The 26,364-nt window shown below is 39.0% G+C and overlaps 1 protein-coding gene across 19 annotated transcripts in view; it reads right to left on the bottom strand.

Moving 5' to 3' along the window:
• ANKHD1 (ankyrin repeat and KH domain containing 1) overlaps positions 1-26,364 on the bottom strand; it is a 209,125-nt gene that overhangs the window by 19,337 nt on the left and 163,424 nt on the right. For all 19 annotated transcript variants that reach the window (XM_067566852.1, XM_067566854.1, XM_067566860.1 and 16 more), the window contains 13 exons: positions 23,461-23,606; positions 23,187-23,298; positions 21,333-21,478; positions 19,312-19,454; positions 18,254-18,467; positions 16,668-16,843; positions 16,148-16,310; positions 14,264-14,359; positions 12,916-13,032; positions 10,606-10,780; positions 5,018-5,477; positions 2,914-3,060; positions 1,238-1,345 (listed from right to left, as the gene is read on the bottom strand). In XM_067566852.1, coding sequence (XP_067422953.1) covers positions 1,238-1,345; positions 2,914-3,060; positions 5,018-5,477; positions 10,606-10,780; positions 12,916-13,032; positions 14,264-14,359; positions 16,148-16,310; positions 16,668-16,843; positions 18,254-18,467; positions 19,312-19,454; positions 21,333-21,478; positions 23,187-23,298; positions 23,461-23,606 — 2,203 coding nt within the window. The remainder of the gene's footprint in view (positions 1-1,237; positions 1,346-2,913; positions 3,061-5,017; positions 5,478-10,605; positions 10,781-12,915; positions 13,033-14,263; positions 14,360-16,147; positions 16,311-16,667; positions 16,844-18,253; positions 18,468-19,311; positions 19,455-21,332; positions 21,479-23,186; positions 23,299-23,460; positions 23,607-26,364) is intronic.

Here is a 26,364-nt window from a genome sequence, read left to right as displayed (position 1 = left end):
ATCCTAAGTGACTATCCTAATTTACATATTAATTAGTATCAAGCATCTTTGGATCGCAGGGATTAGCCACTGGATACAAGCTGCTTCTGTTGGTTATCTAGCCAGACTACTGAACTTTTCCATCACATTCACACTGTTATCTTTGAAATATCACCTGCTTGAGCAAAACTTTAAAATCTGGGTCTCGATCCAACTCCTGTTAGAGTTGATATCTCTTAGACCTCAAGTGAGAAACCACAAATGCTCTGAAAAATTATCAGTGACCCTATGCAATGATATATATATATATATATATATATATATATATATATATATATATATATATATATATATGAAGTAGGCCAACTGTATAATTCAAGAGTCCAAAAGGATGCTGGAAGCCACTATGAAGGCAGCACAGATTTTCAGAAGCACATTTACTTTTAGGCCATGACACTGCAACCCAAATACTCACTGGACTAATTAAATGAACTGCCAGGATTTTCAAGTTCACATGGCATTGGTGGGCCAGTGCAGGCATATTGCAGTGGGAAGGCCTTAGAGACCAGCTATCCTTGCATTCCAGACTCCAGCCAAGGTATCTTTGGGACCTCCCTTGCCCCCAGACTTTAAAGGCTGGACCTCTCAAGCTCATACATGATTTTCAAGTATTGCAGTGATGTACTGCAATTGGTGAACTGTATAGTTTAGAGGGAACTCAAGGGGGTTTCAGAAAGGACTGTGATGAAGATTCAAGAATCTGAACAGAACATAGACCGTACATTGTCTTAAAGTTACCTCTCCCTTCCCTCCATAGAAGGCACACTATCACCCCAATCTCCACAAACACTGCTCTTAGAATATGCACTGTGCCATCACCCCCAGCATTTTGCATGTTCCAATCCCCTCTGCTTTTGATCTCCATCAGTATAAAGACTTCTCTCTACTGGAGCTCTCAATTTCCCCCTCTCCATGACAAAGCTCCCTTCCTTATGCAGCTTCCAAGATCCTTCCACATAATTCACAGGGACTCTACTTGCATTCCAGTTTGCTCCTTTATCCACCTCAATCTATTCCCTTAAGTGAGCCCTTGGGCACACACTCAGAAGCCTTCCCCACTACCCACTGAGGAATTCTTTCCTCAAAAGAGCTCTAAATAGCACCCAGAAATCCACTTCACAACACACCCTCTAATGTCTCCCTCCCCACCCACCAAGCTCATTGTTTATTAGCTTGAAAGAAGTGCCCAAAACAGTACCTTTTTGCTCCTGAACAGCAGCGCCCTCCTCTCTGTTGAAATTGCTCAACTGATGTTGGCTGCAGATTGTTGCTAGGGGGAGGATCTTTCAAAACTCTGCCTACTTGCCTGCCAAGGATAGAAGGGATGTTTTCATTGGTTATTTCTTTGATAGATGTCCCTTCTACCCAATAGGGTGCTTAGAAGGACTGGGCGAGAGGACAGTTCTTGGTCATGAAACTGGAATAGGCTTTAGGAAATAAACGTGTGCAACACCTAATCACTTTGAAAAGGACACATGGGTTGCTAAAAGGCTCTTAGGCTATGTTTTACCATTCAAAACAGGGCACAGCAAATTCTGGCCCAGCAGAGACATTTTGTGAGCACATTTCTTGTAGACGTTCTTAGGGTTATCAAAATCACCATTTTGAGAAGAAATTTCTAGAACCCCAGCAGCTCTGACAGAACAGCAACATGATACCAAACAAAGTAAAAGTAAAGTAAATGACTAAACTAGGAGACCTGTCTGGAGAGGTATAGCAGCTCTAGGGTCAATAGCTGTGTCTGTGTGCAGACCTGATACAGGCAGCTGTCTGCTTTTTAACCGTTTCATGCCTTCACGACTTACCAAGTTTGGGGTGGGTGGCGGGGATCAATGTCTGTATTTATCATACACACCCCATTAAAGGAAGCAATATTTGTGAATATATAGAATCACCAAAGTAGGGAAAAACTGTATGTTTTAACTGGTGCAAACTGATGAGCCAACAGTTAACATCTTAGATTTTAACTGCATAGATTTTTCGTTTGCTAAAAATGGCAGCTTCCCCAAAACTCTCACTTCCAGTCCTCTCTAAAACAGTGTTAAGTCTACACAAGCTAAAAGATGCTCTAAAACGGACATTTAGTCAAAATCCTGCATTTCAGAATGTGAGAAGTTAAACTAGGGATAAATGCAAAAATTTAGGATTTATATTTTTAGGATTTCTCTCACTTTAACAAAATGAGTAAAGAAAGGTAAAAAAACAATTTAAATGATAATTTCCAGCTACATATACTAGGGAGAAAGAAGTTGACTAAAATATGGCTATAAGCTACCCAACCTAACAAAAATACGTACATTTTCAAGGAAGAGAAAGAGGCAGCCATTTCAGAAGCAAATCTTCAACTATAGCCATGCCCCTAAGTCTATTTTAGAGTCATGAATGAATTGTCGCAGAATCAGCAGCCAGAATGTGGGTCAACAGAACAAAGAGCACTGTGTCTCAGTACGTTGTCCACCTCCCTTCACTGACACCCACCCATCTTTGACAGATCCCATATGAAACTGAAGCAACCAAGTTTTAGCTGTGGTGTCCTTTCACTACAATTGGAGCCTTGGCCTCTTCCTCCCCATTAAAGAGGAGCTTGAAGAAACTGTCCCTCCCCCAAAGTGTTTCCTTCTGATTAGTGTCAGGCCCTGGGAGGGGTTCCACTCCTACTTTAAAATACTGATGCCATGTTTGGTTTTTTGAACTGTAATTATCACTAATGATGATTGTAATTTGTTTGCAAAGCACTGCAAGCATGGGGGAGAAGGGCTTTTATAAATAATTACAGTCAGGCTAACTCTGCTGGATGTTCTGTGTAAGTATGCAGTTTAAATCAAAAGGTCTATACTATACATAATTTCAAAACACTGAATTAAAACCTATTACCTTCTAACCACTTCTTTCCAGCCTTCTTCTCTTTTCTGACCTCTTTTCGGACTAGTGAGGTTCAGCTTTATGTTTGGAGAGGTCAGAGGCAGGGACACAGATTTATAACTTGTCGATAATGAATTTGGATTAACGTCACCTTCAAGTCTGGGAACAGAGATGTATTGATTAGACTATAAAAAAAGTAGTTAAAATAGTTGCAGTGCATACCTTTAGAGGTTAGACAAAAATATCAGTTAAAACAGTTCTCAATTTTTTTTCATATTGTGGAGCAGTTGAGAAAAGTCCTGTAAGAGAATTTCCCACCTCTTCATTCTGAGCCCACACCTTCCCTCTGGCTACTACAATGCCAGATTACACAAAGTAACATCAGAAGAGTACCAACACCACAAGATTAAAATACTAATTTTAATAGGAGGTATGTGACTGCTTGGTTATACCCCCTTTCTTGGTATAGCATTTTACTTTTATCAACCTTGGGTATTTATAAATTCCTTAATTACCACAGTATCTGAGCACCTCACAATCAAACTTATCCTTACAACACTGCTGTGAAATAGCAAAATGTCTATCTCCCCATTTTACAGATGGAACTGAGGCAGAGACACTAAGTGACTTGACCCAAGGTCTCACAATAAGTCAGAGAAGGGAAATTAACCCCGGTCTCTTGAGTCTGAGCTAGCATCCTAACCACTAGGAAATCCATCCTCCCTTTTACTAGTTCCAAATCCCCCCTCACTGCCTGCAGTTCCCACTGTTCTACTTTCTCCCTGGCATGTCACAGGTTGGATCTGTCTTTCTGCATTTGCTATGCCTCCAGTGATTGAATCAGACAATTTGTTCATGCTTTCGTTTATACTGAACAAACAAATCAAAGGGACTTCAAATGCCTGTGCAGACAACCCGAACATGGAGAAAAGAAGAGAGCTCTGCTTGAAGATTGATGCTTTAGGTTGGCAGAATTTTGTTTTTTCATTTGTGCATAATTCACTAATGTGATGAAGCAGCTCCATAGACCCCCAGGAAGTCCTCTACAGATATTTACTGGTCCTCAGAATACTGTCTGAGAACTATGGAAATAAAACATTTACTGCAAGTGCACACATATGGAAGACCCATACAAGCAGAGGAAACAGTGAAACTGACATACAGAAACTGCTTTCAAATGCACAGGGTAAAAATGAAAGATCTTTTAAAAATTATACCTCAAAAGTGACTAGGTAATTCTTAGTTTAGATTTGTAGTAGCAACAGTTAAAACATCAGCTTAAAAAAACCACATTTCTTTCTGATGTTTGATAATATACAAATGTAGTTAATTTTGTCATGAGTATGGACAGCATGCATAGACCCTCATAACAGAAAAATCAAAGGGGATGGCAGAAGGTGCAGTTTAGGAAATGTAATGTTTCTGAATATGGAGGTGACAGTGTCTAAAGGGCTGGTGCATGAGCCAAGTTTCACGCATCCAATGTGACAAGATGCACTAGACCCACTGTGACATTCCATTGATTTAAAGAGCATGCTGGAGAAATAAGATTTATCTGACTAATAGAGAAGTTTGCTACTGACTTCAATGGAAGTGTAGTTTACAGTGCTATTATGGTATGCCCTATAGGATTCTGGGACTTTTCTATGAAACTTAGGCTTCGTCTACACCACAGCCTTATGTCAGTATAACTACATCATGCAAGCATGTGGAAAATCCACACTCCTGAGCGACGCAGTTATATGGACTGAATTTGTGGTGTAGAAAGCATCGTCAACAGCAGGGCTTCTCCCATCAACACAGCTACTGCCTCTTGGGGAGGTGGAGCATCTACGATGATGGGAGAAGATCGCGTGATTAACGTGTTCACAAGAACTAGATGAGCCTCCAACTTAGTCACATAGGCTACTGGGCAGCAATTGGATTGTTTTGACTTTTAATCATGTCCAAATAGACCAGAATCAAAACTAAACAAAGCAGAATTATTGGATCTCACTGTCACAAGGTGAGGAGATTGACCAGCTTCTATAAAATCTAAGCACCAGTGAACAGATTCACAATGACACAGACCAAGCTGCAGTTATGGGACAGCAGGGTAGAGAAACTGAAGATTCACCTTGTTTGTATTTTTGAAGCTGAGGTGCTTGTCTTTTCTTCCTGAGAAGGGAGCAGCAATGAGGCATATCGCCTGTCACCAGAAGAGTTTGTATCCATAGTGAAATTCAACTCCTGGCTTTTACCTCCACTGCTACTCTCGCTGTTGCAATCTGTGCTATCCAGGTTATCAGAATCACTATTCCCACCTGCACCACCACCACCTCTTGGCTCTCCGTTTATTTTATTTTTATCCGCTTTTTGCTGTGCTAGAGATATATGCTGATCTGGCAAAATTATCTGCACATTCTGAGGAGTGTCCTTTGTTTTGTTCTTCTTATTTTTTCTATTCGTGCTTGGGGTTGTTACCACATTGGCTCTCTTCTTCCCGAAGACATTTGTGAAAGTAGCTGATGTTGCAGAGATTCCAATTGTGGTTGTAGTGGTTGCGCTCGGAGGCTCTATAGGAACTTCTTGCTCCACTAGGGGAAAAGAATAGTCAACATACAACATAAAACATATTTAATATAAGAAAAATGTCTCACTTGTTAAGGAAATTACAACTAAAGTTACATTTTTGTCAGCGGTAACCAGAATAATGAATTAGGTCATTCTAGTGATTTTAAAAAATCCTAGATGTGATGTGTTAAGGGGATGTGATGGTAACAACTAAATTAGTTTCACTGGGAACAATGAAAATCACCAAATTAAACCTTTGGCTTCATGGGAAACTAAAGCAGAGCAGGAGCTCTGAAACACTGCAATGACCAAAAAACCCAGACCAGAAAACTCAGCAAGAGCTTTCATTTCTTCAAGGATGACAATGTGTCACCCTCTCCTAAAGGAAATTAGACATTTGAATGGTTTTTAAAAAGGTCATTTCTGGTCAAATCTTTACTGTTAACACAGAACATTATCTCCACTAAAATCCAAAAATAAGTTACTTAGGGTATAAAACAATGCCCAGGAAACCTGAAATTTTAAAAGCTATATTTCCATGATTTTTCTTTGTACACCAACTCTACTCCTGCCATAGCGACCACTGTGCACATAACCAATTAATGTAGTAAGTCTACAATTAAGACTCCCTTAAAAGTACATTTGAGATGTATGCACATACTACACATACAAAAATCTCCATTCTATCACTACTACAGATGTGCATTTTCATAGTGGAAAGCATTCAGCCATGGATGGCAGAATACATTTTCCAAAACATTCTTGTACAGGCGTAAATACCTGCCCTTTCCTAGTTACTATGCGGCCAGTCCGCCGTCCAATCTAGTATTCAGTAGCTAAGATAATCTAAAATCAAGATCTAACCTATAAGTAATATTTATTATTCAATTAATTTTAAAATTAAATTAAATTACATGAAAGGACAGTTAAACATAGTCAACAGGTCAATAGTATGAAAACTAAAGCCCATTGATAAAATTTAAAATATGGAGAATAAATATATCTATATCTAAAATATATCTAAAATCCACAGGATACAGGAAATGAATGTTCGGGTTCACTGTTTATCGCTAAAAAGAGCCAACATATCCGTCGCAGCATACATAGCAAGTCTGCACACACTTTCTTTAAAACTTTTAAATTTATCAATACCTAAAATTTTAAAAATTTCATCATTTCTTTCACTCCATTTACCTCTCGCCCCAACCACAAATCCAAAGAAGTGGATGATCTTCCCACCAGTGAGCTGCAGCACCTCCTCCTCCAACTCAGAGTAGTATGCCTCCTTCTCAATGTGGGCTGCCTCCACACTGTCAGCGTTGTCTTCCCATCTAACTGTGACATCCACAACGGCTACCACTCCTTCCTTTTCAATAATGAGGTCGGGTTTTCTCAACTTCCCTTCTTTATTATGAAGGTAAGGTTCAATCCAAATTTTACATCCTTTATTTCCTACTTTATCAATTAGTGCTTTAACTATCCTATTATGTCTTTTAATTCTTGCTTCTTTCATTTTTATGCACTGACCAGAGATATGAGGAATTGTCTCTTTGACCTTACCACACCATCTACATAACCCTTCCTCCATCTTCCGTCCTCTGCTAGAGCTTCCCTGGTGGGAAAAACATTCGCTCTCGTTTGCAATGCCGCAATCAGAGAGGAGGACTTGGCCAAGCAAGGATATTTTAAAAACGAATTACTAATACCATCATTTTAAAAATATTTAATACCAATTCCCTGACATCTTAAATTACTCCATTTTAAAAACTCATCATCTCTCCACGTTTTAGGATTAGCGTTTTAGGACTATATATTAAAATTTTCTCCACTAAATTTTCCCCAGCATATAAAAACGAGAAATCTATCCAATCATCTTTGGAGACAATATGTCTCCTCCATTTACGAATTAACATGTTTGGAATTTGGGTACTAAATTTTGTAACTGCTAAACCCCCATCTCTAGTTCTAGCATAGAATAGCCCGTCAGTTGTACACTGGGGAAGATGTAAAATCTTTTTAAGAGTGTTCCTAACTAAAACATCTAATTCATTTAACATATAAAGTGGCGGCTCGATTAAAAGTAATTCATAAAAAACTCTCGTTAAAATGTAAACTTTTAAAATTATCAATTTCTGCGCAGGTTTTAACGGAGCCTTACATAAACTTTCACACCAATCAATTAATTTTTCCTTAGGGGAATTATTAGCCACTCCCACCCATGGATCTATTCTTGCACCTAGATAGCTTTCAGACTCACCAGGTTGAATATAATCAATTAATTCATCACCTAATCCCCATTTATCTTTTGGGTTGATAACATATGTTCCCATGCTTGGGAAAATATGAAAGCCCTTTGTCTTTTTAACATTTACTTTTAAACTTGATTTTTTACAAAACTGATTAAGACTTTTTAAATTCTTAACCATCCCCTTATAGGACCTACTTAATATAGCGATATCGTCGGCAAAGGCCAATGAAGTTATCTTTCTACCCTGCACTATAAAACCATCTCCTTCATCTTCCAATTTATATAAAAGAGGGTCCATGGCTATATTAAATAAAATAGGGGAGAGCGGGTCACCTTGCTTAACTCCACTCTTAATTAAAATAGGTTCTGTCTTATCCTCACCAACACTAATTTCAGTGTAGCAATCTGTATACAAATCCTTTACAATATCAATAAAACTCTCTGATATCCAAATCTCTTTAACCCCTTTAAAATGTGACCATGGCCAACCGAATCAAATGCCTTAGCAAGATCAATAAAAACAACAGCTATTTCGTCTTTATTTTTCTTGGCCCCTTTAATTAACTTTTCTAAAATCGATATATTTTCCTCACAGCCAGAGGCTGCTATAAAACCTTTTTGTCTGGGGCATAATTTAACAGCACTTGATAATCTTTTAGCTAAAATTTTTGTATACAACCTAATCCAAATCGAACCAATAGTCAATGGCCTCCAAGATGATATTTTCTTCAACTCTTGTGGATCCTTGACTTTAGGAATTAGGATTGTACGATTGCCTTTAAAACACTCTGGAATCTGTCTATTTAAAAACCAAATATTAAAAATCCTTACTAAAATCCTACTGTCTAAATTATAAATATCCCATAAATCCTTAACCTTAATTCCATCTGGTCCAGGAGCACTACTATTATCAATCTCTCTTAAGGCTTCTCTAATTTCATCAATTGATAAAGGCCAATTTAAAATTTCATTATCTACCACTTCTTTTACTTTTGGCCATCCTCTGGTATTCCCATGTCCTTCTCTACCCAAAATTTCTTTATAATAGATTTCAATCTCCTTAACTGCTATCTTACATGTCGCTTTATCAGGTTCTCCCATAATGATCCTAGCCAACCTTTTCTTATCTTTTTCAAAGAGGGTTTGATAGAATCTAAATTTAGCTTTTCTCCCAGCATATTTTCTATTTCTATTATATTTATCAGGAGGCTTACCCACTTTTCTTCCTTGTTTCCCATTATCATTCTGTATATTATTTTCTTTATTATTTTCCAAATTCTCTACATCTTCATAAGGAGAGTTCATCAACAATTTACATAATTCCTCAAATAATCCCCAACCTTCTGCTACAGTGGCAGAAGCATTTAATTGCTGTTCAATAAAATCCAATTGCTCTAAAATACGAGCCCCATTACACCTAACTCCTGTTAAAAACCTATCAATTAAAATTTTATCTTTTAAAGGTTTAATTTTCTCACGTGGAGGAATATCTTCTAAAATATCTCCCATCCCGCCCTCTTCCCATAAAACCATAGAATCTTCATCCTTTTTAACCTTATTCTTGGCCAGGTCCCTCCTCTTATCTGATATTTGCTTATTTGTTTTTGTTTTTAATTCACTTTCTATACACTTATTAATATTTCTAATCCCTGCATATTTTATTTCAAGCTGAATCAATAATTCAATTTCCTCTTCTGTCCATACCAGAGAGCGACTTGTTTTCCCAACCACTCTAGCTTCCTTTCTTTCCTCATTCCTCACCGCAGGATGCCTATGTCTGATGTGTTGACTCCGCCCCGAGCGAGTGTAGAAGGCAGACCCATAGACCGTGCAGGCATACTTCTTCTCTGAGTTATCCACCTCCTTGGGCCTGCACTTGGGGTAGTGGCAAGCTATGTTATGGAACTGCGAATATTTACCACATTTTTTGCAAATAACTCTTATTGAAGTGCTTTTATGTACATTATTTATATGCTTCGCCCATTTACCGAAACTAGCTAAAATTTGTGAACATATAGGGCAATTAAAACAATCTACGGGATATTCTAAATAAAATATTCCCTCTTTAAATGAACTACTCTCTTTAAAACTAGCTGTATTCATAAAATTTGTATTATTATCTCCTAAAATATTTCTTCTATTTTCCATAGAATCATGTTGTAAATTATTAAAATTGGTATTATTATTATTAAGATTATTAAATTCTATCAAATATGGATCATCAAAAGAATCTAAATATTTGTCATAAAAGCTAGATTTAGAATCGATTATCTTAAGGTCACTATATAAAACATTCGTAAAAGCCATCGGTAAAAGATTAAAATCTAAAACTTGGCTCTCACTAAAATCCTCTTATTCCTCCCGAACAACACTCTTCTCTCCAACTCGGAGATTAAAATCATCCATAAAACCAGCTATTCCATCTTTTACTCTATCTATAGCATAAGGAGATAGCATCGGTCCGGCTCTACGAATAATACCCCTAATCAATTTAACACTACTAGCCGGGGCGTCGAAACTAGTAGCGGGGGCGTTTTTAACCCGGTCCAGCGCCAATCCGGTATGAAATAAAATTTCTGTTTTCTCCATAGATTTAAAAGATACTACCCTTCACAGGGGGAGGCTTACCCTTACCAGGGGGAGGCTACCCTTTCCAGGGGGAAACTAACCCGTTACCAGGGGGGACTAACCCGTGCCTGTTTATTTTCTACACTGAGTTCTTGCAGGTATGTAGGAAGAATATTCTCAGAGCGAATAAGCCTGTTGACCAACTGCTCCTCCTTTCCAGTATGAAGAAAATGGCCCCTAAAATATCATTTCACCAAGCAGGATTTCAAAACATTTATATAACCCAACAAGTGCTTTTCCTCCACCGAATAGTAAAAACATTTAATGTTCTTCACCTTCATCATCATTCTCCTCTTCATCATCATCTTCTTGCAGCTCTAAAGTTTCCTTAGGTTTGTTTTCCTCATCTTCCTCTTGTTTTCTTTTTTGCTCCTCTTTCTTCTTCTTTCTCTTTTCCTTTCTCTTTTCTCTCTTAGCTGCAAGAGCCTGTTTTCTGCTCTCTTCTCTTGACTGTGGGAAAAACATTAATATTTAGTTCTACCATGCATTAATACCAAAGATTAATATTCTTTTATGCTTTCAAATTCAGGGCTTCAACAGAAAAAGTGTATGAGGGGTAGATCAAGAAAAAATCATTATGCAGGAAGTGGTGATGACAGAATGAAAAAAATTGAATAGAAGCAATAAGGGGAGTAGGTGGAACTGCAGTTTTCAAAGTAAGACTTATCAAGGAAAAAAGTAAAAAAGAAATCAGTCACCAAGCTGCATGAATGATAGAGATGTCTGTTAAAGCAATTTAGTATATATTGTAATGGGACATCACTGTAATCTTGCATAATCTCAGATCATATTGAAAAGACGTTGAAAAACCTGAGCTAGTGAAAGAATTTCAGCAGCAACCTTAACATCTGTCATTCAGAAGGTTCAAAGTACTTTACCTGCTATATATAACTATTACTTTACCAACTGCTGAAATGCAGTTACTTCTCAGATACTATGAGGCAGTCAGTTAATAGTATCAACAACACTACACTGTAGTTTAGGAGATGAATGGAAAAATAACGAACTGAAATTTCACTGGACACAGGAGGAGGCTAAAGATAATTACCCAAAATGGAATTTGGTCAAAACTTCTCTTGTGAAAAATATCATGGAGAGGTAATCATCATAAAGAATCAAAAGCTCCACTTTAGATCTCACACAAAAAAATGGTGCCTTCAGCAGCACAGCACCCCATAATGCTATTCTGGGCACTACAGCATTAATCCAAGTGAGGACTGCTACTTATTGAGTCCGTCACTGATTCTACTACTTGCGACATCTGGGGATGGGAGTAATTCCTTAAAAGTCTCCTATCCAATTGGCCATGTTGAACTCTGTTTAGCTGATCTGACATCTCACAGGTCTACTTTAAGACAGGTCATAATATATATAAAACAGTATCAATTTGTTTTAACAGTTTTGATTGAAGACACATTTTCCTCATCATTTCACATTCTGCATCCAGCTAAAATATAATGTACGGCAAAATGCTGGCAAACAGCTTAATTAACTCAAAATATGACAAGCCTAAACTTTCCCAAAAGGAACTAGCAGGGGTAGTAATGGACACAAGTGAGTTCCTACTTGTTGCCTAAGGAGGTTAGAAGGACTTGATGGTAGATGGGGCTGTACAGCTTTGGATAGTCTTAAGTAGTAGTGTGAGAATGTCCAGGGTGCACACTTCAGCCCCAAGAGATACTATTATTCAAATAGAGCAGAGCTTGTAGTCTTAGGGCATGTGCACCTTCTATAGTGGAGATTCACACAGGCAATGAATGAATAGAGTATTTCATCATCATAGTATACGCCAGCTGTAGCCAGCCAGAGATGCCAAATCCACTGACACAGACATGACACTTCTTTTTTGGTTTTTATTTTTTTGTTTATTTAATTGGAATTTATTGGTGAATAATCACTTTTTTTAAAAACTGAAAATCGGTAAAAACCAGAAACAAAGGGCAACAGGGGGAGGGGGTGCCCAGTACTCACAGCGTCCAGCAGGTGGAGGTACTCACCAGCAGTTAGGTGGTCTTGGCTGCCAGGACCTGGCTCCCTGCCCTTCTCACTCCTCCACTGTGCAAAGGAAGTGGATGAAGGGCTGGGATCAGGAGGGAAATGGAAGGCTGCACCCTGTGAGGTGGACCCCTCCCCCACTGGACAGAGCCCCTTCTGAGTCCAGTCCTGGAGCCATGCTGAAGGCCTGGGATCAGGAGGGGTCTCCGTCTGATGGGAGGCCAGCATTCATGGGGTGCAGCCTTCTGCTCCCTGCAAGTCAGCTGCCATAGTGGTCAAGTGGTCTTGGCTGCCAGGATCCCTGGTCCCTGCCAGTCTCCCTCTGAAAAATATCTGGGTGACAAAAAAGCCAAACTTTGGGAGAAAAAAAAAATCAGCCCAAGCAAAACCCAAAGGGGTTCATAAAAGCCATCTATTTACTGCCATATCCCCAAATCTCCCTTTTTTATTTAAAAACATTAATTTATATTTTGTAGCAGTTACCAATTTGAAGGAGGGAAAACCTGTAAGCTTACACACATTTGAAAGAGTTGCCATATGTAGATGCACAGGCCAAGAACCAACCTAAGATGACAGATTTCTCCACTCACCTTTTCCAGGTCAAGCTCCTTCAGCAGGATACTTGCGTTCTTATTTGCTTCTGCAGCTTGCTGGTCTTTAGCCTTCACAATTGTCTCTACACATTGGTGACACTTCTTCAATAGCTCCTGAAGAACAAGAGTAATTTTATGAAAGCAATCCTGAAAATCAGAACTATTGCAGCTTGCTCTTCAAGTGTATGACTGGTTCACTGTTCTAAACAGACAACTGCTCCAATATGCTAAGATACAGAGTGTAACATTTGAAAAATAGCTTTTTTAAAGATAGTTTTACATTAAAGGAAGCACGTTACCCAGACTGGGAGGAACAAATTTCATGAATATCTCAAAAGTTCCTCTAATATGTATGAAGTATTTGTAAAATTAGAAATAAATTTGTGTTAACTCGGTCCTCTTTCCTTCATTACTTTAGCTACTTAAATAACTGTCCTAAAAACCAAGAATAAAATTGAATTCAAGAGGTTTTGTTGTTGGCCTCTTCCCTTAAATACTCTACTTTTCTGAAGTAGAAGGAAGAATAAGGGCCAGCCTTATGTTTGGGTGACCACCTAGAATGCTGTGGTCAGAAGGCACCGTGGTTAAGAGGCAAAGAGAGGGGCAGGCCTTGGGTACGAGGCTGTTGAAGGGAGCTCAGAGCTATGGGGCAGGACGCAGAGAGATCTGGGGGTTATGGAGAGCCTGGGGAGGCAGCAAGACCAGGGTGAAAAAATACAAGTTCAAACAGAGCACCATTTTCCCTAAGGCTGGCCCTAGGAAGAATAAGTTACATATGACTCACTTTGATTGTCACTATCGTTAGCTGTAACCTGACTTTTGAAGGTTTTTCACTTTTCTGTAGCTAGATTTGTTAACATTTTAATCTGATTTAAGAAAAAAATAATGACTACAATGGAAAGATTTAAATAAGTTGCTGTACAAAAACTGTGAAACAACTTTATTGTTTTAGTCTTGTAACATTTATGTATGTATTTTAAGATTCCACAAAGAAATTTTTTAGTTCCAGGATTTTAAGGGTCAAGGATAGATAGCATTTCATGTATGCTCAGAGAGAAGCAGCTGGTGGTGCTTTGGGCAAGGCAGAGATCACATACTAACATAGTGGGAAGAGAAAGTTTCATATAGTAGTAACTAAAAGCTCAATTATCCATTCAGTGTTTAAATGGCCCTGGATCTGCCATTTGAGCACCAAATTTTTAGTAAGAGACAACACACTATTAACATTCAAAACGTGTGGTTTCAATTTCATACGCTTGTTAAGACCTGGGTACTGCCACCTATATATTTTTAAATACCCTTAGTGCACTAATTCTAGTCTCAAAAAGTCAGTTAAAAATCTCACCTTGTCAGTTATGGTTGCTATATATCGCATGCATTCAATATCTGAAGGAAACTGGTTAACTTCTTTCACCAGGTACTGAACTACTTTCACATGACCCTGTAAAATAAAATAAAATTCTAGTCTCCTGCAAATACAAAAGTGAGCAGATGGCAATTTAACAGCAATTTTAGCAGACGACAGTTATAAAGCTAACACCTGAAATGGTCTTTTAAAATAAAATGCTGCCAAGTACCAAAACATCTATTAGTGTTTGTAAAGTACCAACAATGAACTTGGTGCCATACAAGACATTAGCAAAGACAGTCCCTTCCCCAAACAGCCTCCAGTCTAAAAAAAGGACAGGACATGTTGAGAGAGATTCATTTTAAAAACAAATTAATTTAATACATTTAACTATTGTGAGCATTATGGAAGCTGCGACAGACTGGGGATGTGTCTGTGTCAAACTACGTACTCCATTTTGTGTCAGGGACTCTACTTTGTGTTGTAACCTCCTTTGTGGATTAATAAATAATATCACCTAACTCTTATATAAATGCTTCTCATTAGTAGACCTCAAAGCACTTTACAAGAGGAAGCAGGCACCATTATCCCCATTTTATGGATGAGGAAACTGCAGCACTCCAGTCAAATGACATGCCCAAGGTCACTCAGCAGGTCAGCGCCTGAGCTGGAAGTAGAATGGAGGTCTCCTAAGTCTCAGTTCAGTGTTCTGCCCACCAAACCACATTGCCTCCAATTTGAAACAAGGGCTTAACACCAAGTGGAAAAATTTTGCCTGAGAAGATACAACCGAGCAAACCAGGGCCATCGGTGTTGAATGACATTCTCATACTGAAACAATGGGTTTTCCCACTAGCAGAGCCACTGACTTTGTCTCTACTCTACACAGAAGCTGATATGGTGGGGGCTGGAGCCTGGAACTCCCCTAACTGAAGCAAATGGGAAAAGGGGGGACAGAGGCCATTTTAAAAAGGAGTGCGTTTCTCTGAGCCAAAGGGCTGACCAACAACACATGCGTGCCCACCTGGCAAAGAGGCAGGAAGGAATGCCTAGTTTATTGACGCTTACCTAATCCAGGACCCACAGACAGGGTGAGATCAGACCTAGTCCAATTGCATTCAGGATTGTATGTTATTCATCAAAGATCTGCAACTCTTTAGCGTGCTTTGTTAGGAGCAAATTATCTGTGCTTAAATCCCTTTGCTAAGCTTGTGTTCCTTGTTTTCCTGCCTTGCTGCCCCTGAAGAGTTTAACAAGAAACCAGAGCTCCCATAGCCAGGTGGATTCTGGGAGAACATGTATAAGCTACCAGAGCTTGGAAGGGATGTGGTACTGGTTCCAAGGTCTAAGGCAGTTGGAATGCAGGGTCCCACTGCTCAAGAAGCATGTTGGACACAGAGTATGCACTGTGGGGTGGGCCTAAGAGACCCAAAGCTAGCAAGTAACCAGTCACCATCCAGATCCAGGAAACGTAAAACAGCTGGGTGAGTTTAAAACAGACTGGTGTTCATCTAGAGAAAGGGACCGGGCCAGGTTGTGACAGTGACATTTGTGGTGGATTTGAAAGGAGGAGTCAGTCGTAGGCTGGCGACCTGAGATAATGAAATGGTTTCATGCCAAGCTTGGACACACTACCTCTGACAATAGCAAAATTAAGTATGCTCTGATGAATACACAAAACTCAGGCAAATCACCACTCAAAAGTGTTGGGCCATATTCTAGCCCTTTTTTGAAACAGTGACTTAAACTCTGTAGAATATAACTTACCTTAAAAATGTGTTGTATACCTAACACTTTCAAGACAACCCATTTTGATTTAAAATGGTTTTTCAAAGTATTTAGCGCTGAAGCATGGGATCAAAGTTTGAAGTATTAACTTGCCTTACGAAATGCTGACATAAGAGGTGTAATTTTCCGGTTATCTGCTGCATCCACATCAGCTCCTGCCTGCACAAGCAACTGCACTACGTCAAAGTGACCACCATTAGCTGCCAGCCAGAGTGGTGTGTTTCCTTTCTTGTTGCGAACATCAATATGCGCTCCCCTAAAAAAGAAAAATGTAGCTGAGTGGCAGGACACAAATGGTTACTAAAAAACTGTGGATGTTCAAAACTGCACTTAAATTTGTAGCTTCCATCCCTGACAAATCTTCAGTGGTGAGTTAGAAAACTATCAAAAACTTATGCTGGGAAATCCTTTGCTATTTAAGATATAACATACACTGAAACAAGAGACTTGAACGTATGGAGTAAAACAGAACTAGGGACATGCCTCTCCCATTTACATTAATCTCTAAATCTGAGTTAAGCAATTATTTATCACAGAATTTAAGCTCTACTCCTCATCGCTGTGATTCTGTAACAAAACAAGTGTGTTACTGATGAAACTAGTAATAACTCACCGATTAATCAGGAGCTCACAGAACTTGTAATGTCCTTTATCTGCTGCAATTGTTAAAGCTGTATCTCTGGAGGAAGGCACAGGTGGAGCATTGACATCCGCTCCTTTATCAAGGAGAACTCTTCCAACCTCTGCATACCCTCCAGAGGCAGCTTCCATCAGAGGAGTGAGACCAGTCTGTTTGAAAAACAACAAGTTATAAACCATGCAATTGAAGCAAAATGTAGTCTGGGTGTGCCATTAAGGGTTTAAGCACTTAAAAACCAGGCCTCTAATTTAGGTGCCTATATATGAATTTAGAAGTCTAACTCTAGGCAAACTTTTTAAATGTTGGCCTTAGGGTTTACAGTGGACCAGACAAATAGATGGCAAAATCCCATCAGACATTAACCCCAATAGCAAAAGCTTGCAATTTACAAAAGTATCCCTTAAAACCGAGGAAAGTATAGGTTCAAGGGCAAACAATGAGCATTCAGCACAGTAGGGGGACAAACAAGTGGCTCCAAGCCACCTTTGGGTTCCTTTGGCACTGGGGCTATTCTGATACCAGTCTGGTCCCCAGCTCAGGATGTTTTCATTTAGACCAGCTGCCAACATCCTCAAGTGGCCATTAAGGAAGCTGGACTCAAGATAACATAGGCCACACACCCTTTTCCTAACCACATTTCCAGCACAAGCAGCTGGAAAAGGGGGCATAGAAGCTCCTAATGTTGCAGGTCTAAGGTTTACCAAAAATTCTCCTGTGCTGGGGAAATGCAAGCATCTGGCTATGCTGACTTTTGGACTTCTCTGAGACAGGAGTAAGCACAAAACTGTTTCAGTGTACCAAAGAATGGGGCACACAGCATGTGAGAGAAACAAAGTCACAGTATTTGAAGCATAGGTTTTATATTAACGTCACAGTTTTCATCTAAAAGAGATGAAAGGCTTGAGCTAAACCATTTTTTTAAAATGTTCATGTAGTAGCAAGTTGTATCTGCATCACTGTCAAAAATATATGCAATTTTTTTTTTTTTTTTAAACTTTATGGACTCTTCACGTGTGCTCAGTTAATGAACGTTAGTCATGTTTACCTTGCAATTTATATTCTCATTATCTTTAAAGACAAAAGTAGTCAAGACCTATTTTGCTTCCCATTCAGAAAGCATGAATTAGCTGTTTTTGAAAAAGTAGATTAATACTACTCAGTAAGTAGTCATGATTTGTTTTTCGCATGTAATGCTTATTTCACAGTATATGAAAAAAGTCTTCTGACAGAAGTTGAAACAGAGTCAGCATTATCTTTAGCACACTAGCTTCTGTTTACAAATGTTTGTAATGTGCTGATTTCCAGGTAAGAACAATGAGCTTTTAGTAAAGTGTTATGCTTTACAGTTCACTTGTGAGTGGTAGAGATTTCTTAAAGAACGTTTTTTTTGAAGTGCTTTGAACAAGAATGGTCAAATATTTGGCCACCAATCCTGCTGGATTGCTGTAAAGGAGCTCAAAGATTTATATTAACAGAGAAACTTTAAAGAAACTGACAAATCGTAAAGAGATCCACTTGCCCAAAATAGATCTGAAGAGAGTGCCATTGGGTATTCTTACCTTAGCCCTATGTTCAACATTGGCTTTCCTATCCAACAGGAGACTGACTACCTCTGCTCTGCCCTGGAAACAGGCCAGGGTGAGGGCTGTATTTCTATTGGTCTCAATTTGCGCATTAATATCAGAGCCCATATCAAGCAACAGTTTCACTGCAGGTACGTGGCCATTCATAGCAGCCAACATCAGAGGAGAAATGCCTAGCTTACTCCCAGTCCTAAAGAGAGAAAAAAATAATTAACTACAATCACAGAAATAGATGAATCCTCCAGGAACCCAAGCATATTTCAACTGGAGGGGAACAGCATTTTATAGTAAAGTGTGTGCGCACATGCACAGACCTAAAATATTTGAAATTCAAAACAGATTTTTGAAAATCAGCAGGATACATGGGGTATCTGCCATTTAAAACCTATTAAGAGAACTTGCTACAGTTTTTAGAAGAAATAGGTTTTGCTAAATTATATATTTGTACCAATTCTAAGCCATTTACATTATAAAAAGATTAACAGAACCTGCATCTAAATCAAAGAGACATGCTTCTATCCAACTCTACACTTCAACCCATTTTGATGATACAGGTAAGGTTAGCTTTCCTACAATAAGTGAACACAGGTTGCTCAACAGCCAAATCCATGTGTTTTAGTTCTTCCTTTTATGGGCTCCAGGAGCCACTGAAATGCAAAGCTTCAAAAGAATGCGCGTTCCACTGAGAGTTTTGGCTGGTTCCCTCATTTAGATCAACTGGAAACAAAGTGCCAGAGTGCTAGATCTCAATATGGAGAAAAGGAGCATGTACACAGGGTTATATGAAACACTAATGCAGACACTAGAGCAACCTAAACACTGAGGGGATTTTTTTTTTTTTTTTTTGGTGGCAGTTGGTCACCTATAGCAGCTTCCCTAGAAGTATTCTTTCAGAAAAAGCTAACATCTGAACAGGGCAAAATTAGCAGGGAGATTGGAAAGCACTCCAAGCTCCAATTTATGCCTTGATATAGAACCAGCAGTGGAACATCTGTCCCACGTTGCAGTTGTCCATGACATGGAGAGTATGTTACCTTGAATTAATTTCTGCTCCAGCATTAAGCAGAATCTTAATGATGTTGACATATCCTCCAGATGCAGCAAGGCTTAGCGGTGTATAGTCGGACACATTCCTATGCTCTTTATTTGCTCCCCGGGCCAGCAGCAAGTCAACTACCTGAAATGTATAGTATGAAAAGTATGTGAAAGGTATACTGTGGCCTTAGCCATTATCCAGGAAGTAGAAGAAATTCATTAACACATTCAAACCTTTAAACATATTACCAGTTCCCATGGGCAGCAAGGCAGGCTAGAGAGAGATGAGTTTCTTCTGTAGCATCTTTAATTTTACTTATGCACTGCAGAGCCCGCAGCTAATCCTATCCATAAAACAGTCTGTGTGGGTTGTGCTAATACAGCACTTTTCCTTCCAAAAGGATTACTTTATCTAACCAAAATTGCAAGCCTTTAAGAGAATCTCTTCCTTTGAATGAAGGTCTGAGATTTAGGACATAATCCCATTCTTATGAAGTTTGACATAGTTGGAGTTTGTGAGCGTTTCCCTTGTGATGCCTCCCACAACTTGAATGAAAAAAAGTGAAGCGTAAGCCAATTTTGTTTATGTCTGTGTTGTACAATCTTTCCAACAAAATGTATAAGGATGCCCAATTCATGATGGAAGGAAGGTGAGAGAATGGCAGAGGATGGGCATTTCTCCCATTCACGCCTCCCCTTTATAAATTCCTCATTTTTCTGCCAATTACTATGTCTCTTATCTCCTGCAATCATGGCATGTAACAGTCATTTTTCGTGCATGCATTTGTGCTACTATAATTTCCCATGTTTTCTTCCAAGCTTCTCTGCCTTTGACACCATAAGAAGGTAAGACTGAAGAGCTTAGAAGCAAAACAGAAGAGAAAGATCAAAGCTCAATTGTCTTTTAAAAAGTAGTTCTACCTTCTACTGTGAGTCAGCTCTGCATTGCATATACTTACAAGTCAAAATGGAAATACCTGCTAGTCGAGGGGAAGTGTTCTAGCAAGCCATGTAAGTATAAAACGAGTTTAATTTCTGGTCCTAATCTCATTCTGAGCAGGAGTACTGCAAAGATCGGCTTTTCACTTAGTATGCAGGTGAGGAGGGTGCAAGATAGGACTGACTGGATATCCTGAATTGCTTAATAGCTTTCTTCCTCCCCCACCCAATTAAAGATTTTCACAGACTATATTGGATAGAATATAGTTTCTTAACCTGTGGGAACGCAAGACACAGGCAGGTGGTACACAGCGAAAAACCCAGTGAAGGGAGGCGAGTGGCGGCCGCCAACTTCTGGGGAAGCCAGGTGGCAACCACCTGCTTCCCGCCTGGTCCCAGCTCCCAGGTGGGAGGCAGGCGGCCCACATAGTGTGATTTGCCCCAAGCCCACACCCCCCTAGGGACAGCCATGGGGAGCGCTGTTATCCACTCTGGTGGGCCGCTTGTGCCTGCTCATACCTCACAAATTCCCACCTGTGTGAGGAGAACACGTGACCCCGCCATCAGGCCATAGTGATTGGCTGGTGTTGACCTTTACTCCTATATGGAGAAAGGAGGGGAGAAACAGCAGGGGGTTTTGTGATCTGCCACAGCCACACAGCATTGCAGAACTCAAAACTCTCCTGCTTTATGAGAAATACAGTCGTCCAGTGGTAAAGGGGAAAAAGATTGTATTTCTCAGAGTGGAAAATTGAGTGTTGGGGTACTTATTACAATTTTCAGAAGTTGGCGGGTACTTGCTACCTAAAGGTTGAGAAACACTGGGATAGAAGATGGCTGCAATCTGTAATGAAGGGCTGCAATGGTGGGGGTGTATAAACAAAGCAAAATTAATTCCCTGGTCTTCTCCTGGGGTAAGAAAGGACTGAAATCAGCTACCAATTCCTGAAGTTTAAAGACTTTTTTTTTTTTTTTTAAATGAAAAGGATTTATTTAAGGGTAAAGAACAACATATGAATGCAGTAATTTACACATACCAATTAAAAACCTACAGAAGAAATGGTAAGCAAGATATTTATACCTCTTGGCGTCCACCAGAGCATGCCAATGAAAGTGGAGTGTCCTTTGTGCGCTCGGACTGCGCTTCTATATCCCCACCTTTGTCTAAAAGAATTTCCACTACGCCAACATGTCCAGCAGTTGCAGCCAGAATAAGCGGTGTAAAACCTAATCCAATAAGGATCACAATTAGAAGAAACTCTGAAAAACTCAAAATATAATTAATAACAAGCAGGAAAGTATGTGTGAATGGATTAATTCAACAAATACCTGGGTTAAATATCAGAATGATCATCCACAGACAAGAAAATGAATTCTAAATGTATCCCAATATAGTTTTAAGGTACTGTATTATAGCAGAGCTAGTTGAGGTTGAGAAGAGCTTTGTTTGAAGGCTGATTCTTCTAAGAGCTTTGAATTTACTGTGACTCATGGGGATGCTGGGCAGTGTTAGTGTCCCAAATTTGGGGTCATTTAAGCCAGGGGTTCCTGAGATACAGCCCCAAGAAAGACGGCACTTCACAGTCAACAGGCTTCTATAACTTTAGTGCATAGCACCTACTTCCGCTTGGGGGAGCAATATTGAAGAACGTTATTAGAGAGCCAAACTCTTCCTTTAACAGTATGTGCAAAACACTCATGAGCCAAAGAAAGTGAAATACACATGTGCAGCAAGACTCAACAAGAGGGTTTGCAGTCAGCACATTGTCACAGAAACTTGATGGTTCATGGGGACATGCTGTGATCCCTGGACCTTAGCTACCTCCTGCACTGTAAATTCAAACCCTTCCCTTGTTTGAAATCTGAGAATGATCTGTGGGCACATTGCTACTAACCACCTCTGTTAAAGACATTTTTTTTTTTTTTTTTTTTTACTTTTGGGAATGCACACCTGCTAATTTGTCCTGCTAATTTAGAAAGATTTTAGCTATTTTCTGAAAAATAATACATTATACATGCTCTATGCAGATACCCGAGAATGTCTGCTGGGCATGTTGCTACTTTTTCACCTTGGGAATTGGTATATCTGTATACCAGCTCTGATTAGTCAATTAGCACTGATTAACCAGAGGGATGATGAAAGCCAGTTAGGATTATGTATCACATTTCCTGAACAAGGGACATGAATGTGCTTACAATCAAAGCACATGTTCCTAATAAAAAGTCTCTTAACATGAGGTATTCATAATATTGTTAGATTCTTGTAACTTTTTTTCAGTGCACAGCTAGGGAATATGGGACTGGAGGGTCAGAGCAGTGAAGCAGAATGAGCGTGTAGGAGGAATACTGGAGGTGTAGGGGCTTGAAGAGTGCAGGAAGGGGCATCAATAATGATAGGTGGTATGGGAAGGGAGAGGATCCGGGGGGCTCAAGAGAGGGGACAGGAAATGGGTGGCAGAGGAAGTGGGGGGCCAGTCAATCCCACATTCTACCCTTCTCTGTGCGCACAAGGATCTGGTGATCCCTTCTCAGAGGGTTTGAATAGCTCTTCATGACCCCCATCTGAAAGCTAGTATCTGGAGACTAAACTGCTCTCCCAGCCACCATGCACATGTGTGCCAGGATCTGAGGAAGCCCTGCCCCCTCAGGGTATGGGATCTGAGCTTCTCCTCCACACCTCTGTGAGAGCTAGCACCTAGAGAAGCCCTGCCCCTCTGGGCAGGAAACAGTAGGCCTGCTCAGAGCATGCACCAAGCACACAGCACTGGGACAAGGGTGAGGAGCTGAGAATGGGCACACTTCGTGCACAGCACAGGCTCCCAAATACTGATGCTCGGGAGGGGAGTGGGAATGAGGACACCCACAGAGGAATGGAACACTCACCCCATTTTAATATGAACTTTGAACTTATATTGTAGGGTTTTTAGTAACTTACCTTTCTTGTCTCTGTGTTCAATATTGGCACCCCGTGCTATCAACACAGATACAAGTTCTTCATGACCTCCTGCACATGCAAGAGTCAGGGCAGTGTCGTGATTACTCTCAGTCTTCGTGGTGGGGAGAAAAAAGTTGACATTTGTAAATGGAAAGTATTTTTAGCACAGAACGCTGTCTACCTTTTTTAAACACATCCCTGCTAGACTGATATTTAAATTTTAAAACAAGTCAGTGTAAAGCAGATTAATCTGTAGCCAAATTAAATTACTCACATGTGCATCAATATCAACCGAAGGATACATGGGGAGCACAGACTGAGAAGCAACATTGCTTGGTGTCTGCGTACAGGGCTCGGGTGTAGGGGATTCCGTAGTGTGTGAGGAACTAGTGGAGCCAGTGGGCGCTCTGCTATTCACAGCTGAAAAACAACATTAACATTGTTATTCCATTCTTAAGAATTGAGCATTTTACATGAGGAAAAAATACAGTACTACAGAATCTTACTATAATAATGTATTTTCTAAAGAAGTTCAGCTTTAAGTATCTCTGAAAAAACTATACCACTTAATACAATTTGTAGAATATGCCTGTAACTGAATAATGCAAGTGTCATGTCCAAACTGTGTTTGGGTCAGAAAGATTGGTCTGCAAATGATTTCTCTGCATACAACCATGAGGATAATAAATGATTTAATATTGTAACCTCAGCACTGACAGTTCATTTATATGTTCATTCTAGGCAATGAATGTTAAAGGATTTATGACTACTGTACAATCTGAAAGTTAAGAAACAAGGAATAAGTCAAAACTAATTCCTATAAAGGGAAGTAAGCACTTTCATTAACTTTCCAGGTAAGACAACTGAAGTAAGAAGAGTAAAAGTTGAGATCCAGAAATAATTTTGGCTACAACAAATTAAGAAGAGAGGGAAAAATAGGAAGATGATGGCAGTCAAGACGGGCACATAGATGAGTTGAGTGTTTCCTCAGCCTAAAATTGTGTGCGACACCCAGCTTTTCATGGTAGGACTGCAAAATTCCATCTTCACTTAAAGAATGTTAGTTTAAAAACATACAAATAGTGAGATTTTCTAAATTTTTCACAATTAGTTATGGACCCCAATTAAATTAAAAGAATTAGCTGTATAAAGCTTCAATTAAAAAAGACTAGGAACACCAACCAGAAAGGCCAGAAACACCACGATGAGTATTTTTTAGGGTCAGGGCTCAGCTTAGCTTCACTGCACACTGATGGATCACCACTACATGGTATTTTTGAGGAAAAAATCCAAACAAATTAGAAGGACTCTGACATAAATTAGATGGACAGGAAGGCTCTCTAATGAACTTGTTTCTAGTTCAAATTTTTCAATAGCCTTTATAATAATATATAAAAAGGTAAGAGCTAGCAAATAAAAAACTGGTATTAAAACCACATTTGGACATCAAAATTTGCAATTTTGGCAATATCAGATTTCTATATTGTATGCTAATTGCTCTGGCCAGTTAGAGAAACATTTGATTTGTTCTAACCAGTCAGAAAGCGCAAAATTAACCCAAAGCAAGTAATATTTTACAATATTTCTGGAGTAAGCAATTATAATAGATTCATAATGAGTTCAAGTGGGGAATAAACAGCAGCAATATTATGTTCAGTGCAAATATTCTCTTCTCACAAAATTAAAAATTGAACCACTGAGTGAAACTACAGAATATCAATTAATGATAAAAGTCAAATTACTGGAAAGTACAATCAGAAACAGTGGGACACACCCATCATTTAGCCAGACTACATTCTGATGTTTGGTTATAGGTATAAGAAATACAAATGATATGTTCACAAATGGAGCAGATGTTAGAAGAACCCCAACTGTGAGTTGTTAAAGCCAGGAAAATTTGTTAATAAAATAAAAATCAAACCTTTGAGGTGGAAGTTTTCAGTTACAGTTCCAAAGGCATTCAGTTTAGTGTTAGGAACTCACTCTCCAGTGCACAAGCCAAAGGTGGGCAATGGAAGTTTAGCTACAGTGTAAAAGCAGCAGTGTATTATACCTGGATTCAAAGGGAGTTCATTTCGCCTCAAATGCTAAGCACCTTATGAACACACCAGGTTTTTATTATGAGTTTCCAGATATAAAGGTCTTATGCTTTATCTACTTGATATGGATTAACACTTACCTATCTCAGCAGGATGTTGAGGATTAATTAATGTAATAGTGCTTTACATGTTCAAAGCACTATTAAGTGCTAAGTATTAAGTGGATTTCAAAAGATTCATATTTTGGAAAAACAGTAAGACATTAAATCATCCACTGAAAGACTGATTTTCCCCTAAAACAAGCTAATAGCATCTTTCTGAAGAATTATCTTGCAACTTTTTTTTTTTTTTTTTTTTTGAGGGAAGAGGAAGGAAAGAACACAAAGGAATGCACTTCAGACATTTAATTTCTTTTTAACACTCCTTAGTAATAGGTTACAATTCATCTTTAATACAGATTCACCAAAAATCTAAAAATCAAATGACCAGGCCTGAATCTGTTCACAGGACGACACCAGTTAAACTTTGGATAGTAGTGGAAAGTCTGTAGTGTATACTGGTTCCAAGACAACTGTAACAACCAAGATTGTTATAATATCTGATATAATTGATTTCTTCCCCATATAATTGACAAAAGGAAATTACTATCTGCAAAATTTTAGATTCCTAGAACCTTTTGATGCCAGTTGTGACTCTCCCTTTGTTGGTTAGTTGCCAAAATTGAAATTGGACCAATGAGAACTGTTAATGTAAACTGTACTCTCTCAAGAGTAACATCTCCATGAAGATTTCTAATTATATTATCCTGAAGATGATTTAGTTCACTGAAATAGCAAGCATGTTAATAGCAATTAGTAGGTTTGTTAAGGACAAATTTTATATTCTCTTTTTTTAAATTACTTTTTAAAGAAGGACTACCACACCACAAGTATTTCTCAATATATCTTTACAAAATATTTTGTATGGGACCAGATTTAACTAAGCTAGTACTGATATATTATCCAGAGTCAAATATGTTCAATGATTCAGTGTGTTAAAGATTCCTATAGGAAGGCAAGTCAGCTATTGATCTCACTTGTTGAACATGGAAACTCATTCTCAAAGATTGGCCATACGTTTTCTTTTTAAAGGACAAAATA

The sequence above is a fragment of the Emydura macquarii genome, unplaced genomic scaffold (genome assembly GCF_026122565.2).
Source record: "Emydura macquarii macquarii isolate MOO-44397 ecotype Brisbane River unplaced genomic scaffold, CSIRO-AGI_Emac_v2 contig_2768, whole genome shotgun sequence".
In the NCBI taxonomy this organism is placed as follows: Eukaryota; Metazoa; Chordata; order Testudines; family Chelidae; genus Emydura; species Emydura macquarii.
Note: the sequence above shows the minus strand (reverse complement) of the source record. Positions and strands in the feature narration are given on the sequence as shown.